At 41.9% G+C, this 23,698-nt stretch overlaps 1 protein-coding gene across 5 annotated transcripts in view; it reads left to right on the top strand.

The window, feature by feature from the left end:
- Positions 1–23,698, top strand: part of RARA (retinoic acid receptor alpha) — a 157,714-nt gene that overhangs the window by 98,829 nt on the left and 35,187 nt on the right. The window contains exon 1 of one of the 5 annotated variants that reach the window (XM_069751623.1): positions 5,225–6,815. The exons of the other annotated variants lie outside the window; for them this stretch is intronic. Coding sequence (XP_069607724.1) covers positions 6,647–6,815 — 169 coding nt within the window. The 5' untranslated portion in view covers positions 5,225–6,646. Of the gene's footprint in view, positions 1–5,224; positions 6,816–23,698 lie in introns of those variants that run through there. 5 annotated transcript variants of the gene reach the window in all.

Genomic DNA, 23,698 nt, shown 5'->3' with positions numbered 1-23,698 from the left:
TTTCTATTGATGTCTATCAATAGCTGATCAGTTTGGGTACACTATCGGGCATCCCCACCATTCAGCTATTATCGACGGTGGGCAGAAGTTCTCAGATGCTGCTGGAACACAGCAGCTCTGTGGCTGATCCACGCACCATCGCCATGTTCACACCTTCAGTATTTGGTCAGTATTTTAGCTCAGTATTTATAAGCCAAAACCAAGAGTGAGTGAGAAATACAGACGTGGTGACGTGTTTCAGTTATACTTTTCCTCTGATTGTTCCACTCTTGGTTTTGGCTTACAAATACTGATGTAAAATAATGACCAAATACTGAATGTGTGAATATAGCCTAAGGATAGGTCATCAATAAATGTTGTAACCAACCCCTTTAAGGCTTCCATATATATACTTAAATAGAATGAGTTCGTACCAGATGATTTTGGGAAGGACTCTTGATTCTCCCATAGTTTTAATGTCAACGCCCGATATATGTGTTTTCTGAGAAGATAAGAACTTTCCAGGTATCTGGAGCATTTTTTCTCCACTCTGGCGAGTGGGAACACATGAGCGCTGGTGTATGGGGTATGGGTGAGAGCTTTTGGACAAAAGTTCTTTCAGGAAATCAATATCTCATGTATAAGGCCAGCTCAAGCTGCTGCCAGATGCCTCTTATCACCTTTAAAGACTTAAGTATAGAGTTTTAACCTTTTTTACCCTGACATTTGCTTTTAGGGAAGGGATGGGACAACACCGTATACATAAGATGGACGACCAGTCCTGTCCTGTGGAAATTGACAGGTTCTGCCGACATTTATCAGATGTATATGACCAGCACAATCTAGGCGTTCAGTGTGATGTAACGATTTTGGTATTAAGATGAGAGAGAGAGATTTTTCAGAATGGAAAATGCATGATTTCTTTAAAAAAACGGAAATGGTTGCCGGATCCATCATCTCACCTCAAGTTTCATAAGTTTTTAGCTGGATCAATCGCTGTAACAGAAAAAACGTTCTTCTGTACGTTTTATCCGGCCGCCGGAAAACTAATTTTGGACGGATCCGGCAAAAAACGGATGAAACGTTAGGACATCCTTCGAAATATGGCACTAATACAACTCTATGAGGAAAAAACGGATCCGGCAGCAACTTTTCCGGATCTGTTTTTTCAAAAATTCGCCAGATTGCGCCCGACGGCAAAAACCTTAAGCCCCTTTCACACATCAGTTTTTTGCCGTCAGTCACAATCCTTTTGCTCGACAGATCGACGGATCCATCGCCGATTGTGAAAAACTGATGCAACGGATTCGTTTTTTCAACGGATCCAACTAGTGGATCTGGCTAAATAAATCGGAGCATGCGCAATTAAAAAAAAAATGGAATCTGTCGTCGGATTCCATCATTTGACGGATCGGGCGCCCATAGGCTTCCATTCGAGCAAATGGTGGACGCGGCGGATTCGTCGCTTTCCGTTTTTTCAAAGTACACAAAAAACGTGACTTTGTCTGTTGTCTCTGGCCGCCGGACAGCCAATTTTTTACAGATCCGGCAAACGATGGATGAAACGTGAGGCCATCCGTCGCTAATACAAGTCTATGAGATTATAAAAAACGCATCCGGCTGCGTCATTCGCTGGATTCCTTTTTTTCAAAATTCTACGGATTGCGACTAATAGCAAAAAACTGATGAGTGAAAGGGGCCTTACAAGTACAATTTATAGAGTGTATACAATATATGTATACACTGTAGGGTGTCTAGTCAGTCTATACCATACACTGTATACAATCAAACAAAACTGAAGGCAATAAAAAAGTAAAACTGATACTTTGGCGTGCCTGATTCAGGAAATGAGTTGGCGGTGGCATAACACAAAGCTTCTATGTTGTCCTGCAATAGGTGGAGCATGGTATATGTTTTGCCTGGAGCGTCCTTTAACCAAAGAGCTTTGGCTGGAGTATGGAATTCCTTTTTTTTCATAGTTTGAATGTTGTGAACATGTTTGTGACTGTAATCACGCATCTATATAATTACGTTTTTTGTTTATTGATACATCTTCAGAACATTCCTTGGCGGAATCTAGTCTTGAACAACAGATATCTAACAGACAAACCAACAAACAATGAATCCTGCTCCTAACGATGGCCAAAACATGACTGCAGTAATGGTAATGGATGCAAGACCTGACATTGTTTGGATAATCTAACAATAACCATTTGTACCATAAGCAAAAACATATGAGCATATTTCACTGTGGACATCTATGTCCCATCATTTCTCCATTGTGTAGCCCCTCTTATATCCTTGATATACATTATAGTGATAATTATTTTTTATGATGGTCATTAAGAAAATGATATCTATAGCATTAAAGGAGAAGTACAACTTCTTAGGTGGTCATAGTCTTAGGATTTCGGGAGGACATGCAAACTGTCTAACATGTATAGGGGCCTCCAGAGGTTGATGTTGAGGGAAATCGTGATTAGGCCCAACCCCTCTGTTCCAGGCAAGATAGCACAGACATGAGCAGCTGTCAGCAGAATGAGCGTTTGGCCAACAGCTCTTCCTCCGTGAGTGATCAGCTTTAAGCTAGTCATAGATATTATCACTAATGATCCAAAACACTTTATGATTATTGATGATCATTGTTTTTTTTAATTATGGTACTAAAAATGATCAGACCTGACTAACAGAAATCTACAGCACTGGTCGAGGACATCTATTTAGGATTAAGAATGTTTCCTGGTTGTTAGTGCAAAATGCTAAGATTGTTGCATTTATGCTCCATGCACACCAGTCTTTCTCTATGGCTAGCTTTAGATACTGTAAAGTTGATTGGCACTTAAAGCCAGCCATACACACAAGAAGGCTGTTGGTCAAACAATGCTTCGGCCTATCGTTCTCCTGACAAACATCTCGGCCGTCTCTCCCAAAGACAGAAGGGTTGGCTCATCTCTGTGTTCTCTATAAGACAGTTACTGACAAGCATCTTTGCTCGTGGCTTATGTCCCGGAGAATAAAGGAAAATCAGACATTTTTAAAATCAGAAATTCTGAAATGAAACATCTCCAATCGACATCTCCCCTGATGATGGGTGTACGCATTAGAACCGTCCATATTGGCTGGTTCAGCCGACATTAATCTAATGTGTAATGGCGGAGCTTTTGAGTCAAGTGATATCCTCGTAGTCCTTTCTACCTCACAATCATGGAACATGTTAGCCATAATCATGTTACTTCAGTCAGCTGTGATCAGTCACATACTTGGAGGTTGAATTAAGTATGATGTCGTGCAGACCATGATTATAAGCACAACTTGGAGGAGTCTTCTACTTGCTTCGTACATCTGTTGGATGGAAACTCAGAAGACTTGTCAACTCTCAAAACATTACACAGGGCAGATTTGCTCAGATCCTCAACAGATTATAGTGCAAGACAAGTGAATGAGGTTTTACCAACTTTTATCCACAAGATTTGGAATTCACGTGTGGAATTCAACCTGCAGTGTGGATTGTTGGGTCTACAACATGTCAATTCTGTTGCAAATTGTTTGCTGATTTCTTGGGGTATGTTTCCACGGTCAGTAAGCGCTGCGGATTGGACACTGCGTACAGCTGCAGCGTCCAATCCGCAGCGGCCAGATGTTACAGCATAGTGTAGGGGATTTTATGACTTTTATGAAATCCCATCTCCACTATGCGTGCAGGGACGCCTCCGGCTTCCCTGAGTAACCAGACATGTGCTGCGCCTTTCCAGACTGCAGCATGTCTATTTATTTTGCGGAGATGCTCAGTATGTATAGGATGCGGTGATTCTACTTGGTTCAATGAACGCATGCGGAATCACCACGCGTACAAAAGCCGGCAGCACTTTGGATGGAGCTGCTTCCAAAGCACTGCCAATACTGACCGTGGAAACATACCCTTGTGCTTTCACTCTCTGAAATTAAAAGAAAAGAAAAAAATCAATGTGAAATCTATAATTAATTTATTATTGCAAATTTTTGCAGTGGAATGAAGTGGTGAAGATTTTTAACTAATAGAAATTACCTTCTTATTCAAAATAGAATTTACAGAGGCAAAATCCACGTGATTCTGAGAGGATTTGGATTTTCTGTGGAAGCAAATCTGACAGGTGTGGATCATTAATTGCACAGTCGACATGCAGTTCTTGCAGGTTAAATTTTTATCAAAAGGGTTACCCAGTTTAGAAAACTCAATTTCATATACCGGTAGCTTAATAATAAAAGCTATATCCTTTGTGAAGAAGGAAATTGAATTGAATTAAAAGGTGTCTCTCGCTCGGGAGGACCTTCTCTGTCCTACATTTAAAAGATAGCCTGTTGATTTGAAAGGGAAATGTGTAATGCTTAATGTTTCCTGTGGAGGCACTGTAGGGACATCCACAGATTACAGTTTATTGCTGGTTATTAATTCCTAACAAGTAAGATTGTCTAAAATTGATAACAAGTTTAGGAACTTTTTATAATTTAAAAAAAGTAAAAAAATATATATATATATTGATGAGCCTTAAAAGTAAGTGATCTGCAAGTAAGGTTTGCTGCACCTTATGGACTATGTGGTAGATGAATCATGTTGCTGTGTAGAAACCTTGGACCATTGGAGGATTCCATGAATCTCGAGATGTCAAGACAATCCCAATTTTGTTAGAGCATATATTAAAATTGTTTTTTTTTGTTAAGATCAACTCATAAGGCATGATAAATATTAATGCCCGGATGTCGCCCCGTGGCTTAGGAATGAACGCACTATAAAGATGCGTCTTCTTTTCCCTTCTATCCTTTCTTGATTCGTAGAGGTTCAGCATATCTCCACGTGACACATAAGAACACCTACATATCCATATTTGTATCTTACGTTGTATTGAGTGTCTCAGACCTCAATGTCCTTAGTGACTAATATTGTATAATGCTTGCCTTGTCTGCAGAGCTTACAATCTGTGCATTGGTCATCGTCTTCATCCATATGTGTGTAATTACATGTGCTTACCTCTGTGATGGCTCATCTGTCCCAGCCTGGGAATTGTGTGTGTGTAATTGACAAGACCAGTAATGTGATGTATCCCAGACTAATATCCTAGTGGTGAGGAGTGCAGAGGGGTCACGGGAGGAGTGGTCGGTCCATTTCCAAATATTCAGTAGGGGGGTGGGAAAGTCTGTGATGTCATGAGTCGGGAGAAGGAGCTGGTTGGGTCATTTGGAGGTGAGGACAGAGGTTCAGGGAGAGGTCATATGCATGATATTAGGCAAATGAAGGGGGTAGTGATGGAAAGGCATTTAGATCATTGCTTGAGCCCAAACAATACACATTAGGTTGGGATTTGGGAAGGACAGGCCTTTGTTGGGAGTGACTGGTGTGTCACTACAGGCAGGGAATAGGTTAAGAGTTAGGAGGGGGTTGGGGGTGTTGACTTCCAGGGCTCAGCTGCCTTCAGTCCATCAGAATGGAAAAGGGAGGGGGAAGAGACAGCAGCAAAGTCTGCAGCAGTGTGCATATGTGACACTACAATCCAAGAGACAGGAATCCCCTGTACTACAGCAAGAACCGCAGGATCTGAGCTCCCAGGAATAGCGCCTACCTCTCCTCCACATTCCCAAATGAGATCCAGGAATTCAGCATCCAGCCTGACTTCCTTATCCGGGATCGCCATAGACTACAGGACCTGGATGTTCTCACATCAACAACCTTCCTCCATTCTGTATCATTGAGAGTTCCTACAACTGGGCACCAACCTCCATTCTGGAGAAGACAAGTAGGTGTTATTGATCCTGCTGCACCTCCTTATAACATCTGATCTACCTCCGAATCCTTGTATTCACATTCAGGATTGTACCTATTCAGGATTTCCCTTCTCCCACGACTGTCGTATACGGCATCACAAGGAGATTCCTAGGCGTTTAAATGTAGGAACCCTGCATCCGAATCGCCGTATCTCCCATAACGTTGGTTATCCCCAAATCCCCAAGTAATCCCTTCTTTGAAGACTACATCCTAGGAAAGAATTAGATGGACACCCATTTGCTCTAAAGAGATTTTGCTTATTTAAGACTTTCTATTTAGACACGAGCTGACCATGCCAGGCAACCCTTTTAATCCACAACCACTCTCCCTAATTGACCTACCCCTTCTGTTCCTGTTAATGGAGTAGATTCCCAGCTTTGGAGGATTTTCAAGGATTCCGTGCCGTCAAGACCCAGAGATATAACTGATACAGGAGGTTCTATCATTGAATGTACCAACATCTCTCATATGGGACCCGGTAAAGAGAATTCTATATTACATTAAGCAACCGGAGAAGATTGTATACAGGCCGGTCTCCCTCCATCTCAAGGGGTTTGGGTTTTAAACTTTGCACTATGTCCCTCCCCCGTCTCCAGCCATTTGATGGAATCCATGCAGAGAGTTAAAGGAATCTCCCATCAGATATCACCTCTGGATCTGTCTTCAGAAGCTCAACCCTACTCTTCCCACTGGATTGAGAAACCCCATATGCTATCCCGCTGAGATTTTTTCCTAAATCCTCCTAATCCTATAAATACTGTAAATTTTTCATAATTTTTTTTTATAAACAAAAAAAACAGATTTTAAACATTTGAAGATTTTTTTTTTTTTTCTAATTACATTTATGGTCTTCCGGTGGCTTTATTTACAATGTATGAAAACGTGGATGTACCAGGGTTGGGTACCAGCCCAACGCATTACCACATGATGGATTTCTATACACAGAACAGGGCTTGTATCATGCCGGATAAAGGAATTGGGGCAATTCATCCTTTTGGGACACCAATTCGGAATCCACACTGGAGTCATTCCAACCACTGTACGTAGGTGAAAAAAAATAGATGCTATTCACCTTTCTAAAAAGCTTGACCTAAATCCTTAAACATGTGATGAAAATTGTGTTGCACGGTTTCTACAAAAATGTTTTATACATAGTACATGTGTGTATACATATTACATATATTTATTTGTGAATTTTTATGCCTTCAAAGGTAATTGGAGAATTCAGCTGTTATGTTTTAGAATATACTAACATTAGCATTACTTTAATAGTCTTTTTCTTTGGTTTATGCATTTTACGTTGTTGGCTGTATGCTTCTTTTTGTTGGCCTAGGGGGTCATAAAGATATCCGGTATTCAATGACATACATTGTAGATAGTATTGTATTGTGAGTTTGTATTAGGGTAGTAGTATGGCTTTCGATATGTTTTTGTAAACTAAGAATTTTTGATTTAGTCTTTTCATTCCCCTTTCAACGCAATTGTAATATCTCTCGACTTCAGTACGATAGCACTTTTCCTGGTCTTTCTCCACAATAGGGCCATTATACTAGAAAGAAATAAAAGACATTCTCAGCCTCACTGAACAGGCTCGTAGCCCAGGGTTTAGATGATAGCACAATTCTTCCCCTTGTATCATTGCACCCATTCTCTCTCTGGGCCTGGGTAAATTTCACTTTAATAAGGATCCCTCGTTTCATCTTAGGAGTGAAGTGAAAATATTTCTCTTCCGTAGTCCTTGGTGGAGGATGAGTTTATATTGTAGCTGCGTGCTTAACCCTTTCAATCTTGCAGGATTATATTTTTTTTTCCGTTCACTATATGTTATTTTGTTCTCGATAAGATTGAACCAATTTATGTGATTTTTTTTTTTTTTTTGTATTTTATCATTTATGGCTCATGTTCGGTTGTCTGTTGACATTTGATTACGGTAGATTATTTTGAAATATCTTGAAAAAGAAAAAATCATATTGGTTTTGTTCTACACGCTTACTGATTCTCTTACTATATTTATGAAAAATCTAAAATGTGAGAAGTAGTCAATGTATATTGTGATACATGTGACCCTGAACAAAAAAAGTGAGGTTCAATGGTGATTTAGGCTAGAGATGCACGATAACGTTTCATCAAAAGTTTGGTCCTACGGTAACACGTTGAGGGGTTTATGTTCCACCCAATACACCCACAAAAATGTTGGGTCACGGGAATGTTTTTGCTAGCTGAAGAATTTTGTACATGTTCCATAGAAATGTGACCTGAAAACATAACGAATATTCAGCTAGACTCTCCTCTGGCAATGTGAACAAAGTTCAAGTCAGTGACATTTTTCCTAGAGATTACGGCATAACATATACGGTACTTGGTGTCCCCTTATCTTACGTGTTGACCCCTCAGCTAAGCATACTTGTTTATAGGGGAGTTGGGAATATTTTATTAGACAAGGAACATGAGGATTGAGTCTAACCTCTTATGATTGTCATAAAATAAAGCTTTTTCTATTCCCTATAATGGAGTTGTCCATCAGATATCTGTCAGATGCTGATAATATGCTACAATCATTGTGACTGACAGAAGGGATATTACACACATCAGATTAGTGTTCTGCCAGATTAGACAGATTTCCAACCGCTTAATTGGCCATTAACATGTACTATTTTGGCGCCATATTAGACTGATTGAATAGAAATTGGTCAGTTATCTGTATATTGTATTTGTAAAGACCCCCCATATGCATTATCCTAATGTTGGATGAACCTGTCGATATTGACGGGTTTGGGAGATTGTCGATCTGGCATGTTTGATTTCGGACTGCCGATTGCATAGTTCTCCCAGCGATAAACCGCCATTAATGATGTCTGCTGGCAGCTTTCTCGTGGTGAAGACGGGGTCATTCGGCCTAGCAAGCGCTGCTGTGTATGGGAGTGACGGCCGAGATGCCAAACGATCATTAGGCCGTCAGCCATCTAATGTGTATGGCCATCTTAAGGCCAACTTTATACATCCAGCAGCTTTTTATAGTTAGAAATAACTTTTAAAATTGTGTTAAACTAGCGGGTTTTCAAATATGCAGTGTTTTTTTTTTTTTTCAATATTGCTATTTTGACTTTTGACTATGGAAATTGCTTATCAATCAGATTGAAGCAATGGACAGCCTATTTTAGGCAGTTGTATGTGAGAGGTGGAGGGGGGCACTTACCTTGCAGGGTGGCAGAGATTAAACAAGTGGCTTTTGTTTTTTATCTCATCTCTTTATCTACCAGCCTAGGAGGAGGGTCTCCAGCACCATATAAACACTAGTATTTATTGGCCCCCCACCGTCTGTACACAGAAGAGCTGAGAGATCAGAGGGGAAGCACTGGGCTCAATGACACCTCCCCTGTACACTTGTCTGTGGGTGGGAGTTTAGTATGGGGCATGTGGTTGTGAACAATGGGCTTTACATTCCTGGAAAGTGTTTGTTTTCATGTGTTTTATGTTGAAGGAAATGAAAAAAAATCCCCGCATACTTCTAGCCATTCAATAACTCTAGAATATCAGAAGTTAACTAATTAGTGGTAATATTGTTCGATATGTATGCAGCACCAACGCATTGTGTATCGCCATCTATAGTGTGTATATCTCAATGCAAGCAAATCTTGTTCTATGTGTCCCTGTCCAATTGGACTTGTTAAGTATAGAAGAAAACAGGTGTGAGATGCAGCGGCGAATGTCAGCTGTTCCTATGTATAAAAATCCTGGGTTAATCATCTCGTAGAAAAGTGCTGCCATTACAACTATTGGGGGGGGGGCCAATATAGCAGAATTGATTGCAGAGTATATTTATTTGTTTGTTTTACTCATTTATATAGTGCCAATAATTCCTTTATATACATTATTATCACTGTCCCCATTGGGGCTCACAATCCAGATTCCCTATCAGTATGTCTTTAGAATGTGGGAGGAAACCGGAGAACCCGGAGGAAACCCACGCAAACACGGGGAGAACATACAAACTCCTTATCCATTGTTGTACTGCTTGAAGAAGGCCTGCAATGTGCAAGAGTCAATTTGAAATGCTGGAGGGAATGTAGGACTAGTGAATATAGGGGAAGGTTACCCCATATATCCTGTCCCCTGTCCCAACTGCACTGGATTCCACATCTCTACAAAGAAAGGGGGAAGATGTGAATACTTCTGTCCAGAACAGATAGAACCGGGCGAAATTTTAGGCGTTGTGGCGACCTTTGTCTTTCAAATCATTACAGTTCTTGAAGTTAAAAGAATTGTAAATGTTCTTCATGTGCTGCTAGATGAATTATATGATTAAAGGGTAACTCCGAGTAAAACCAGTTCACTTTGTAATTCCTAAGGCACATGGATTCAAAGAACCCTAATAAGAATCCGTGAGCCATGCTCCGCCTCCGATGCCCAGCAATAGACATAATACGGTGTGTCAGGTTGGCCTGGAGTGATCCTTTAATGCGCTTTTTTAATGGCATTCATTAAGGCGCCTTATTTTAAAGTGCCATGTTTTCCCTCCACTGTAGGATAAATCCAGTATGGTTGTTCCATACTGCATTAGAGTGGGTGCTGCGGTTCCTTGACTGCCGAGCTTCTGCTCTTACGGTTGGCTGGGATCAGAGGGACCTCCTATCCTGGCCTTTTATCCCTTTTCGCTGAACAAAAGGGTTGGCCGTTGGAAATCCAATGCGCTGGATCCAACTCTGCCCCGAAATAGTCTGTTGGGAGGCCCCCATACACATTAGACTGTCTGACGAACCTGTCAATGTTGGCAGGATTGTCAAACTGTATAGGGGTCTTCATTTATTAAAGAGGTCCTATCACAAGGTCAAGGTTGGCCAGTTTTTGCCCTCCTTTATTCCCGGTGCCCCTTAAGTTTTTTTTTTTATTTGTTAAAATCCACCATACGGTTCCAGAGATATGAGCAATGGGGCATGGCTCACAGTATGTGCTGCTCTGCATAATTACCCTGTGAGCCATGCCAACGTTTAAAGTAAACTTGTAAAAATTAGCATGTAAAAACTGGTCCCATCCATATCTCTGTAACCGCATGTTTTTTTTGTTTTTTTTTTTAAGAAAACTTGGGGAACCATCAAGAATGAAAGGTAAAACTAGGCACTTTTGACCTGATGACAGGTCCTCTTTAAGAACCATGTGCCTCCTAATGAATGAAGAACCTCTCAGCTGTTTTGCGCCAGTGTCAGAAGTGTACTCCAGTCACAGATTAGAGTAGATACTGTATCTGTCATAACTTACTCCAATATTTTGCTCAGTCATGCCCCTTCTTTGGTAAGCTCCACTCACTTTTCAAAAAGCTTTCGTAGCTAGTGTAAAAACACTAAAAGTCGCCTCTAAAACTAGAAGTGCATCTTTTATTTTTAACAGTCTTCAGCACGATCTCGAGCCATGGTGACTTGATGGCTGAACGATCTATAGGAAGATCGATCTTCTGCAAGCCTAGATAGGTCCACCAAGACCTTCTTCACCGCTATCTTGGTAGTATCAAGCCATCAGGTTGTCTTCTTTTCGCCATGTTCCTTCTATTCTTCTACCATGATGTCCTTCTCCAGTGATTCCTATCTTCGTATGATGTGTCCAAAGTAGGCAAGTCGTAACTTGGCGATCCTTGCTTGAGGTGCATTTGCTCTGAAAGATTATCTGAAACAAGGTTCCTAGGAACTCTCCTTTCGCGATAATGATGAATGAGCGAAACTCTTGTTCATTGCATGAAATTATCTTTTGTGCTGCAGAAAACGTTATTGTTCTCGGCAGGGCATTGTCCTGTCTAAACAGGACCTGTGCTGCTGAGAACAATGGCAGCCTCTGTCACAGAGCAGTCTATCACAGATAACTGTGCATCTTTAAGTGCTGTCTGACTGTCTAAACAGGCTATAAAGCTATATAAATATTTTCCTATCGGTAGTCATTTAATGTTGGTTTGTGGAAATAGACCTTAGTCCTTAAAGAGTCACATCAATGACAAAAAAAGTTATGACTGCTGTAATGTGTAGAGGCAAAAGCGTAAAAAGTTATCACATCATTAAGGCCCAGACAGGCCAGGTCATATGTTTAGAAATGTTTCCGGAGGTTCTCAGGAATAGGCATGGGAGATTAGGCTGTGATAACTAATCTTCCTCCCCATTCCCTCCCCCCCACCAGCCTAATATGGCTGATAACAGGAAACAAATAAACAGAGATTGGATAGAATTTAGGTTTTGTTTCCATTTGAAATATTCTACCATGTTGTTTTTTTGCGAACTACGGGCTTTCTATCGATGACATCTGTTGTGTATGACATTAGGTGTGCGTGTACGTGGCAGGAGGAATAACTGGAATGTTCCTTGTATTCTAAGAACTGACATAAAAAGCGCTTCTACATAAACCTGTAGGAGGGAATACACCGCATATTACATGAATTAACCTATTTTGGAACAGATTTCACTTTGCACTACTCCAGGGCATTTAACACGTGTGCAATCAGGTATTCAGCAGATGATTCCTGGAGTGATTCTTGAAAATAGTGTGGTTGTGTAATATATATGTCACCCACCATTATTGCTGCTTCATTTAGTTGTGTATTATTACACTGCCTTCATTTGTAGCTAGTGAAAAAACGACTGGGGCTGATCACTATCTCTATTCACATGAGTAAAGTCGCATCCTGCGGCGAAGATGCAAACATTTTCGCTCTGTTTCCTTTGGAAAGTAAAATGTAATCACGCCACAACCCAATAGGCCTGCCAAGTATAAAAATGTATATGCTAGTGATCATAACGAGCGGCCCTGCTTTTCAAGAGCTTGGGGATGCCAACCAGATTGTCTGGTTTAGAAAAATAAATTATTTATGACTTATTAGTGACTTCAGAGGGAAAAAGAGGGTCTTCCCATTCCGGACCCCTTATTCTATTAGTTGGAAGGGGCAGATACAAATAGAGCTTGTGGAGGAACAAAAAACAATGTTTTGGGCCAGATTGATTTTTTTTCTTAATGATGGCAAATATATCTCAGATACTCTCAGTTTTGCAGTCTTTAACTGCTGACAGAAACTCAGAATAGTGCGTAAAAAAAGATTGCTCTTATATGTAAGGATGGCCATAGGCCTTAGATATTAGTTCCTCCAGCACCACATTATCCAGGCATGTGTTCTCCATGGAAGGAGGAGCGTAAACTACTGCCAGAAACCTGGAGGCCTTAGTACCTGTGAAAGCAAAATGATCGGGCATGTTGAAATCCAACATGCTCTATCCTCCATATTCCTGCTGGCAGGGAAAGAGGATATTCTCATGCCAATTAGATGGTCAGCCAACATTGAAATAATGTGTACGACCATCGTAAAGAAGTAGTGGTGTGTGTAACTACTTAAGGCTCCTTTCACATTGTGTTCTTGCCTATGTTCAGTGGTCCGTCGGGGCTTGCGTCAGAATCATTATAGTCTGTGTCCCTGTTGGCACATATGCCCAAATCCCGTTTTGTGGGAGGAGAATCGGACGCAAGGCCCGGTGGAGCCAACAAACGAGAGCAAGAGCGCAATGTGAAAGGAGCCTAACCTACTGTACCACAGAGCACTATGTGTTAATGCAGTATATGGCTGCAATATGCAAAGCCTGTATGGCAAGTGGTACATTTGTCACATCTTTATTTTCTTATAGAAGAACTGGGAAGAATATCTGCGTGTCTGGGATGGGTGGATGTCTTTATTTGGGTGCTGTATTTTGGATCTGTGCAGCACATTCAGATCAAGTACCTCTATTGAACGTATATCATAGCATGGACATGGCCATACTTTCCTTAATACTTATTACGTATCTCGAGGTTTCTTCACCATACCAACATACTGTTGAGGTATCATCATCATAGATGTGAAGGTTGATAGGTCTGGAGCAATATGTCTGTTTAGAGCCTTCGCTGTCCTGGGCTTCCAACACTATATACTGCACATACTCTGCCTGTATATAGGTCGCCCGTTGACGGTAGGGCGCTGTAGATGTAGCATGTGACCACTTTGATAGGATTAGCAGTGATTAGCGCAGTACAGACTCAGCAGAGCTCCTATGCACAGAGCAGAGAATGTGTTCTCTTAGGTATGATGACTGAGCCACATGTCCATTTCTTGCCAGTACCCCGCCTACCCCCCACCATTAACCACTTTCTTCCTTCCTTTGTAATGTGGGATCTTCCCCTCCCAGGCAGAGATAACACAGGAATCTCTGCTTTGTGTGGCCCCTGACCTTCTGTGCTTATCTAGATGAGCATTACAGGGAGGAGCTGGTAAATATGAGCAGAACAGGAGGCACAAGTTATATAACTGAGCAAATCTCTGCTCCAAGTAGTGAAAACCACCACAACACCACAGCCAGAGCCCACCGGCTTATACCTGCCTTATACCGTGTATGAAGCTGCTCGATTCCCATCTCGAAACTAAAATGCTTGCTGGCCTCTGCCAAGTCTGACGAAAGAAGACCTGATTCCTGTATATTCACATATGGAGCCCCTATGTAGCTATAGCGGCTTCTTCTGCTGCCATATGGTGTTCGGTATGGCACTGCATTATGGACATATACTTTGCAATGCACTTGGGTGGAGACTTTTTTTTTCCATTTTCTTGTCATCCGAGAGAACTGGATCACACAATGCTGACACTGATCAAACTGTGTTCAGTGTTATTTGTATAATCGTCCCGCTTCCCTCAGATGAGAGCGAATATGCGGTTGTCGGTACCTAGACTTTAGACAACCCCTTGAGGACTATTGATCTGTCTGGCCACCTGAAGAATAATGTTATCATTGGTACAATTCCTGTCTAACATGTCTAACTATTGAATATTACATCTTTCTAGGTTGCATCACTTTCACCATCTACATTTTCTCAACCCTTATTTCTCCTGACTGGCTTGACGCGGTCAGGCTTGCATTTTTATTTCAGTTGGTAAAAGGAAAGAAAGCTGATGCCATCTGGCATATTCTTCTTAAACCAGGGCTGTGGAGTCGGTAAGCTAAACCTCCGGCTCCTCAATTTCCATGACACTGACTCCACCAAAATGGGCTCCGACTCCACGACTCCGACTCTACAGCCCTGCCAGGGCTGTGGAGTCTGTAAGCCAAACCTCTGACTCCTCAATTTCCATGACACTGACTCCACCAAAATGGGCTCCGACTCCACGACTCCAACTCTACAGCCTTGCCAGGGCTGTGGAGTCTGTAAGCCAAACCTCTGACTCCTCAATTTCCATGACACTGACTCCACCAAAATGGGCTCCGACTCCACGACTCCAACTCTACAGCCTTGCCAGGGCTGTGGAGTCGGTAAGCCAAACCCCTGAATTCTCAATTTCCATGACACCAACTCCACCAAAATGGGCTCCGACTCCACGACTCCGACTCCACAGCCCTGGCCTAAACAATGGGTTGCGCATCGCGAAGTCCAACATGTCTGATCCCTTCCTTGGGGACACACCATACATCGAAATCATCAGGTTATTTGCTCAAATTGGCCGGCTTGTGCAAAGTTGACAGTACACTTTAGATAGTCTTAGTCATGGTCTCTATCTAGTCGAAACGCGTCGGTCCTGTATCCCCCGAGATTTCTATTGGTGTACCCAACATGTCTTTTTTTGCAAGTACAGAATAAATGTGAAGTTTTATTATTCCTATCCTTTTCATTTTAGACAATTTAGGCTGCCTGCTAATCCTGCCGACTCCACCACACGCACAAACCCTCGGGTTGGCCAAAGTGTTCATGGGTTTTATTTTACCTTTGTTTTCATTCGTTTCAAACAACGCTTAATAAATGTTCAGATATCTTTTGCGAGTCTTCTATGTTCTATATTATATCTACATACTATGTCTGTAGTGTTAATAGACCTATTACAATAACAAAATGTATCTAAAATGGCCGGTATTACGGGTAAGAGACTTTTTTCATGTATTAGTTTGTGTGCTCGCTACTAAATTGGCCACTTAGTCGGTTTACATAGACCCATTATCATTTCAGTTCTTTCATTTCTAAATGACGATCGAATGATATGTCAAATATGGCCGCTCGTTCTTCGGTGCCACTGCTTTGATCAGTGACGTACGGTATATATCCGAGTGTCATATGCTCACATAGATGTAACGGTTATCAGCCTCATCTATGTATATATAAGCGCCTTTAGTTACGATAATTGCAGTATGACCATGAAAAACGCCTAAGATGAGATGACAAGTGCCAATGAGAAATGATCCACAAGTTGTTTTTCAGAATTGGTATTTTCCCTTCTGTTTTTTTAAAATCTAGCTTGTAAAAAGATAACCTCTGTCCTGGAGGCATTTAAATAATGAATTTGTCCGAATGTCTGGATTCATGCTGTCATCTTCCAGTGACATCCTGCTTCCTGAGGTCACGCTCTCATTGCTCTAATTTATAGCCAAAGACAGCTTTGTGCTAAAGGGAAAATGCTGCTGTGCATTGGCTTTTCTGGCTGGATGGGATGGCGCTGCTTCCTGTGCTGCCAGATACAGTTTTCTAATGTTATTTACTAAGAGATCAGTAGGATGGAGAGTCAAAGTGCAGCAGATATTAGCTCAGAGACCAGCAGAACAGAGACAGCCTGTACACCAGACAGTGAAGGGCATGGGAAGTCAGCACTTACACTGTGTATTTTTATAAAAACCTCACAATTCTAGATTTGACCACTAGAGGCAGTAATTGCATTACATGGGTGTCAATGCAACAGCGCCACAAAGTACCAGGCTTGAATATATCTAAAATAAATGTGAAATATACAGTAAGGTATACAATGTTGTCACAATAGGAAGCGGATCAGCCTGCAATTACGGTATGCAAGAACTATATCCATTTATGGTGTATTGGTTTTAAAGGGTATTCCGTCATGCTTTACTGCACTGCTGTGAAGGCATGCTTAATGAAGGGGATTGCCTGCTGCAAATATCAGAGCAGTGAGATGTTACGTGATCAGCTTGGGGTTGTTTGGAATCCGTAAGATATGACTGCTTACTTCCAAAAAGGTATCCATACTAGTGATGAGTGTATGTGCTCTGGTAAAGTGTTATCTGAGCATGCTCAGTTGCTGACTGAGTGTCTTCAGTACGCTCGAAAAATATGTTTGAGTCTCCTGTGGCTGCATGTCTCGTGGCTGTTCGACAGCAGCAACACATGCAGGGATTTCCTAAGAAACAGGTAGTCCCCGCATGTGTTTGCAGCTGTCTAATAGCCACAAGACTTCAGCCTCGGGGGGGGGACTCAAACTCTTTTTTGAGCGATTTTGTGCTTTTTTTTAACATGTGTTTTTAACGTTGCATTTTTTTGTCTGCTTTTGGTGTGTCATGCGTTACATAAAGCTGTTTTTTTTTTAAATATTTCTTTTTTTTTTGCCTTGACAAAACTTTATTGCTATACTTTGGGGAGGATTCCGCATCTAATGTAAGGCCACATTCACACGTTGCATCCTGTCCTGCGGGTTCTCCCGCAGCGGATTTGATAAATCTGCAGGGCAAACCCGCTGCGGTTATCCCTGCAGATTTATCGCGGTTTGTCCTGCGGGTTCCGCTGCGGGATTTTACCCCTACTATTGATGCTGCATATGCAGCAATATGCAGCATCAATAGTAGTGTTAAAAATAATAAAATAATTATATACTCACCCTCTGACGTCCTGATCTCCTCGGCGCTGCAGGCGGCGGTCCGGTTCCAAAGATGCTGTGCGACCAGGACCTTCGTGACGTCACGGTCATGTGACCGCGACGTCACCGCAGGTCCTGGTCGCATAGCAAACCTGAGACCGGACGGCCGCGTGCAGCGCTGAGACTTCAGAGGTGAGTATATCATGATTTTTTTATTTTAATTCTTTTTTTTTTTAACTCAAATATGGTTCCTGGGGCCTGGAGAAGAGTCTCCTCTCCTCCACCCCGGGTATAACCCGCACATTATCCTCATTACTTCCCGCATGGTGGGCACAGCCCCATGCGGGAAGTAAGCGGATCAATGCATTTCTATGGGTGCAGAATCGCTGCAATTCTGCACAAAGAAGTGACATGGTCCTTCTTTTTTTCCACAGCAATTCTGCGTGTTTTTTTTCAGGTTTTTCCGCATTATGTGCACTGCGGTTTCTGTTTTCCATAGGGTAACATTGTACTGTACCCTGCATGGAAAACAGCTGCGGACCCGCAGCGGCAAAATCGCCGCGGTTCCGCAGTAAAAACCGCATAGTGTGAACATACCCTTAATCTACGGGGAAAATCCAATCCAATTTAGGTAAAGAAAAACAATTTGTGAGTTTACCATTAGCCTATAAAACAAAAAAAGCACATTTCGTGTCCTAACAGCTCCCATGATGAATATTTGGTGTGCTTTAGATTCTGCAGATTTTCTCCAGCATTTCTGTACCTGTTGGCTAAATTAGATTACCGTACTTGTATTTTTTCATAGTGTTTTTACTTGCATTTTATCATGTTTTTTTGCTGAGTTTTTCATCTCTTTCCGGTATATTATGCATTAAATAAAACTGCTGGATTTTGGAAATGTCCTGTTACTTAACTTTGCTAAAACTTTAGGCTAGGTTCACATTTGCGGTTGAGTCCGCAGCGTCTCATCCGAAACCGCAAATACATTGCAAAATGCATGCTAACGCTGCGTTTTTTATCCGCATCACATTATGCATGATGGTTAAAAAAACGCAACGATTGCACGCGTTTATATGCGTTTTTGCATGCGTTTGCGTTTTTTTTTATGCGCATGCGTTTGATATTTCCAGGAGGGCGTGACTCAAGGGGCGTTTCTGGACATGCGCAGTCAGAAGTACGCAATCGCATCGAACGCATTCATACGCAAAGACATGCGTATGCATGCGTTCCCATAGACAGGTAATGCGTTTTTTTTTAAACACACTCATCTGCAGGCGCATGCCTGCGCATATTTGATGGAAATTTGCCGCCTCAAAAATTCTAACACAGCGAAAAAACGCATGTGTAAGCAAACGTGGTCGAACGTGTTTGCATGCACCTGCGTCTACAATGTTAAAGGTAGGAAATCAAGACACATGCGGATGTATGCGTCAGAAACGCTGCAGACAAAACTGCAAATGTGAAACCAGCCTTACTGATCCAGTCATGTGCGGATTACATGCGTTTCTGCTGAAGAAACTCACTAAAACGGCATATATGGTTTTTTTACCTGCTGATTTTCCTCATCTAATTCCAGTATATGGGGAAAATCTGCAAATAAAACACATATTTACCGCAAGAGAGATTGTCATGTAAAATTGTGAATTAAAAAAAAACACTGTAGGTCAAATTATGCTCTATAAAAAGGCACAGTGGGCATGAAATTTCTATACATGCAGTTCACTCTTCTGAAACTAGGTTTCTGCGTGTTTTGTTTTGTTTTTGCAACGAAAATGCTCGGCGTCAAAGCGCATCACATACTCATCATGGAAACGTAGTCTTAAGCCAAAAATACCACGCCAGAAGTCTTTTTGGTGTTTTGTGCCGAATGTATCATGCTATAGTTGTGGTGGATTTAACTTCATTTCTCTTTCCAGGAAAACATAAAACATGAAAAAAACACTATATATATATATATATATATATATATATATATATATATATATATATACATACATACACATATATATATACACGTATATACATACACACACATGTGTATATATATATATATATATATATATATACATAAAGAAAATCCATATAATTTTATGTTACAAGCAAAACAACAAAAGTGGTGGAGGAAAACCCTGTATGTACGAAGCCTAAAAGTCTTTCGGACCAGACCAATCCAAACCTGCACGGCAGAGAGTCTGCGCCAGAAATAAGTTCTTATTCATGCTCCAAGTATTTCTTGTTTATTTAGCGCGGGCGACAAAACGTTTTGTGCTTTCAACGGTGGTAATAAAATTTGGGTTGCGTCCAGAATTCACTATTTATACTGTGTTATTCATTGAGCCCTGTGGGCAGCGGGAAGACAAGTACAACCATATGAAAACTCCTGTGTCATCGACATTTATTTCTGGGGCCCATTGGCTGCAGAGGCTGTGGTAGATGCTGCCATCTGCGCCAAGCGCCTGTGTTTTCATGTATTCAGACTAATCTGCTTCCATTTTGGCAATGCCAGCTGTGCCATGTGTACCAATTGTGTTTTGTGTTTGTATCCTGTTTACATGGAGCATGAAGTATGACATAAGTCCTTTGAGTCGTCCTTTTCTGTGATATGGTTTAAATTTTAATTTCAACTGTTTCTTAGGCCGTTTTCACACGTCAGTGGCTCCGGTACGTGAGGTGACCGTTTCCTCACGTACCCGAGACAATGACACATGTAGACACATTAAAATAAATGTGTCTCTGCAGATGTCAGCGTGTTTTCATGGACCGTGTGTCCTTGTGCAAATCACGGAGACATGTCAGTGTTCGTGGGAGCGCACGGATCACACGGACCCATTAAAGTCAATGGGTGCTTGTAAACACGTACCGCACACGGATGCTGTCCGTGTGCTTTTTTTTAAAGTCATAGGGTTAAAATTGAAACAAATTGTTTCAATACACGGACAGCACACGGACGATAAACATGGACACACGGATGGCCTATGTGCACACACGGACACGGATAGCTTCGGGACCGTTTCTTCCGGTACCGGAAATATCTGGACGTGTGAGGCTTGCCTTAGGTGTGTGTGTGCCTGGGGAAGATGGGATGAAAACCAAAATGGCCACCATCGCAGCTGCTGCAGTTGTCATGATTGAAAAATCTGCCGTGCTTCTAGATAAATGCTTTATATGTGGGGTCTGGATTATGGTATATCTGTACTCAGCAGATGTGTATTGATTTATAGTTGCTTTGTTTTACATGGGGACACATTCATGAGGGAAAATCCATAACAAACAATCACAGAGCAGCTTTCATTTCATATTCTGCCTTTGAAAAATAAAAGCTGAGCTGTGATTGGTTGATATTGTATAAATCTGCCTCATTGGGTTTCATATATTAAAAGTGTGTCTGTAAGAAACGGGCCTTAGCAACCAAACAGCATTGCAGCTAGGTTCCAGGAACGGCACAAACCATGTCCACAGATCATGTATGCTATCACAACTCCGCTTCAATGGAGGTGAGCTGCAAAATCAGACTCCATACAAAAGAGGTGTGGCGTTTGTCTGGAACAATTCTACCACGTTCTCCGAATTACATCCCTTTTAAGTTCTCCCTTGGCCTCGAACATTTCAATATTGGCACAAGGGTCACATTCCATGGTTCTGATTCATGATATATATATATATATATATATATATATATATATATATATATATATATATATATTTATCAAAAGTTTGGACACACCTTCTCATTTAAAGATTTTTCTGTATTTTCATGACTATGAAGATTGTAAATTCACACTGAAGGCATCAAAGCTATGAATTAACACATGTGGAATTATATACTTAACAAAAAATTGTTAAATAACTGAAATAACTGAAAATATGTCTTATATTCTAGGTTCCTCAAAGTAGCCACCTTTTGCTTTGATGACTGCTTTGCTCACTCTTGGCATTATCTTGATGAGCTTCAAGAGGTAGTCACCGGGAATGGTTTTCACTTCACAGGTGTGCCCTGTCAGGTTTAATAAGTGGGATTTCTTGCCTTATAAATGGGGTTGGGACCATCAGTTGTGTTGTGCAGAAGTCTGGTGGATACACAGTTGATAGTCCTACTGAATAGACTGTTAGAATTTGTATTATGGCAAGAATAAAGCGGCTAAGTAAAGAAAAACGAGTGGCCATCATTACTTTAAGAAGTGAAGGTCACTCAGTCCGAAAAATTGGGAAAACTTTGAAAGTGTCCCCAAGTGCAGTTGCAAAAATCATCAAGCGCTGCAAAGAAACTGGCTCACATGAGGACCGCCCCAGGAAAGGAAGACCAAGAGTCACCTCTGCTTCTGAGCATAAGTTTATCCGAGTCACCAGCCTCAGAAATCGCAGGTTAACAGCAGCTCAGATTAGAGACCAGGTCAATACCACACAGAGTTCTAGCAGCAGACACATCTCTACAACAACTGTTAAGAGGAAACTTTGTGCAGCAGGCCTTCATGGTAAAATAGCTGCTAGGAAACCACTGCTAAGGGCAGGCAACAAGCAGAAGAGACTTGTTTGGGCTAAAGAACACAAGGAATAGACATTAGACCAGTGGAAATCTGTGCTTTGGTCTGATAAGTCCAAATTTGAGATCTTTGGTTCCAACCCCCGTGTCTTTGTGCTACGCAGAAAAGGTGAACGGATGGACTCTAGATGCCTGGTTCCCACCGTGAAGCATGGAGGAGGAGGTGTGAAAGTGTGGGTGTGCTTTGCTGGTGACACTGTTGGGGATTTATTCAAAATTGAAGGCATACTGAACCAGCATGGCTACCACAGCATCTTGCAGCGGCATTCTATTCCATCCGATTTGCGTTTAGTTGGACCATCATTTATTTTTCAACAGGACAATGACCCCAAACACACCTCCAGGCTGTGTAAGGGCTATTTGACCAAGAAGGAGAGAGATGGGGTGCTACGCCAGATGACCTGGCCTCCACAGTCACCAGACCTGAACCCAATCGAGATGGTTTGGGGTGAGCTGGACCGCAGAGTGAAGGCAAAAGGGCCAACAAGTGCTAAGCATCTCTGGGAACTCCTTCAAGGTTGTTGGAAGACCATTTCTGGTGACTACCTCTTGAAGCTCATCAAGAGAATGCCAAGAGTGTGCAAAGCAGTCATCAAAGCAAAAAGTGGCTACTTTGAAGAACCTACAATATAAGACATGTTTTCAGTTGCTTCACACTTTTTTGTTAAATATATTATTCCACATGTGTTAATTCATAGTTTTGATGCCGTCAGTGAGTATTTACAATTTTCATAGTCCTGAAAATACAGAAAAATCTTTAAATGAGAAGGTGTGAACTGTGTGTGTGTATATATATATATATATATATATATATATATATATATATATATATACCGTATATACTCGAGTATAAGCCGACCCGAGTATAAGCCGACCCCCCTAATTTTGCCACAAAAAACTGGGAAAACTTATTGACTCGAGTATAAGCCTAGGGTGGAAATGCAGCATTTACCGGTGAATTTCAAAAATAAAAATAGATCATTATTTCCCCATAGCTGTGCCATATAGTGCTCTGCACCGTTCATATTTCCCCATAGGTGTGAACCATATAGTGCTCTGCACCGTTCATTGTGCCCCCTAGCTGTGCCATATACGGTGCTCTGCACCGTTCACTGTGCCCCATAGATGTGCCATATACGGTGCTCTGCACCGTTCACTGTGCCCCATAGCTGTGCCATATACGGTGCTCTGCACCGTTCACTGTGCCCCATAGCTGTGCTGTGCCATATACGGTGCTCTGCACCGTTCACTGTGCCCCATAGCTGTGCTGTGCCATATACGGTGCTCTGCACCGTTCACTGTGCCCCATACATAGCTGTGCTGTGCCATATACGGTGCTCTGCACCGTTCACTGTGCCCCGTAGCTGTGCTGTGCCATATACGGTGCTCTGCACCGTTCACTGTGCCCCGTAGCTGTGCTGTGCCATATACGGTGCTCTGCACCGTTCACTGTGCCCCGTAGCTGTGCTGTGCCATATACGGTGCTCTGCACCGTTCACTGTGCCCCGTAGCTGTGCTGTGCCATATACGGTGCTCTGCACCGTTCACTGTGCCCCGTAGCTGTGCTGTGCCATATACGGTGCTCTGCACCGTTCACTGTGCCCCATAGCTGTGCTGTGCCATATACGGTGCTCTGCACCGTTCACTGTGCCCCATAGATGCTCCACATAAATTTGTGCCGCCGCTGCCGCAATAAAGAAAAAAAACCACATACTCACCTCCCTTGATTGCAGCTCCCGGCGTCTCGTTCCGGCGCCTCCAT

The sequence above is a fragment of the Ranitomeya imitator genome, chromosome 2 (genome assembly GCF_032444005.1).
Source record: "Ranitomeya imitator isolate aRanImi1 chromosome 2, aRanImi1.pri, whole genome shotgun sequence".
NCBI lineage: Eukaryota > Metazoa > Chordata > Amphibia > Anura > Dendrobatidae > Ranitomeya > Ranitomeya imitator.
Note: the sequence above shows the minus strand (reverse complement) of the source record. Positions and strands in the feature narration are given on the sequence as shown.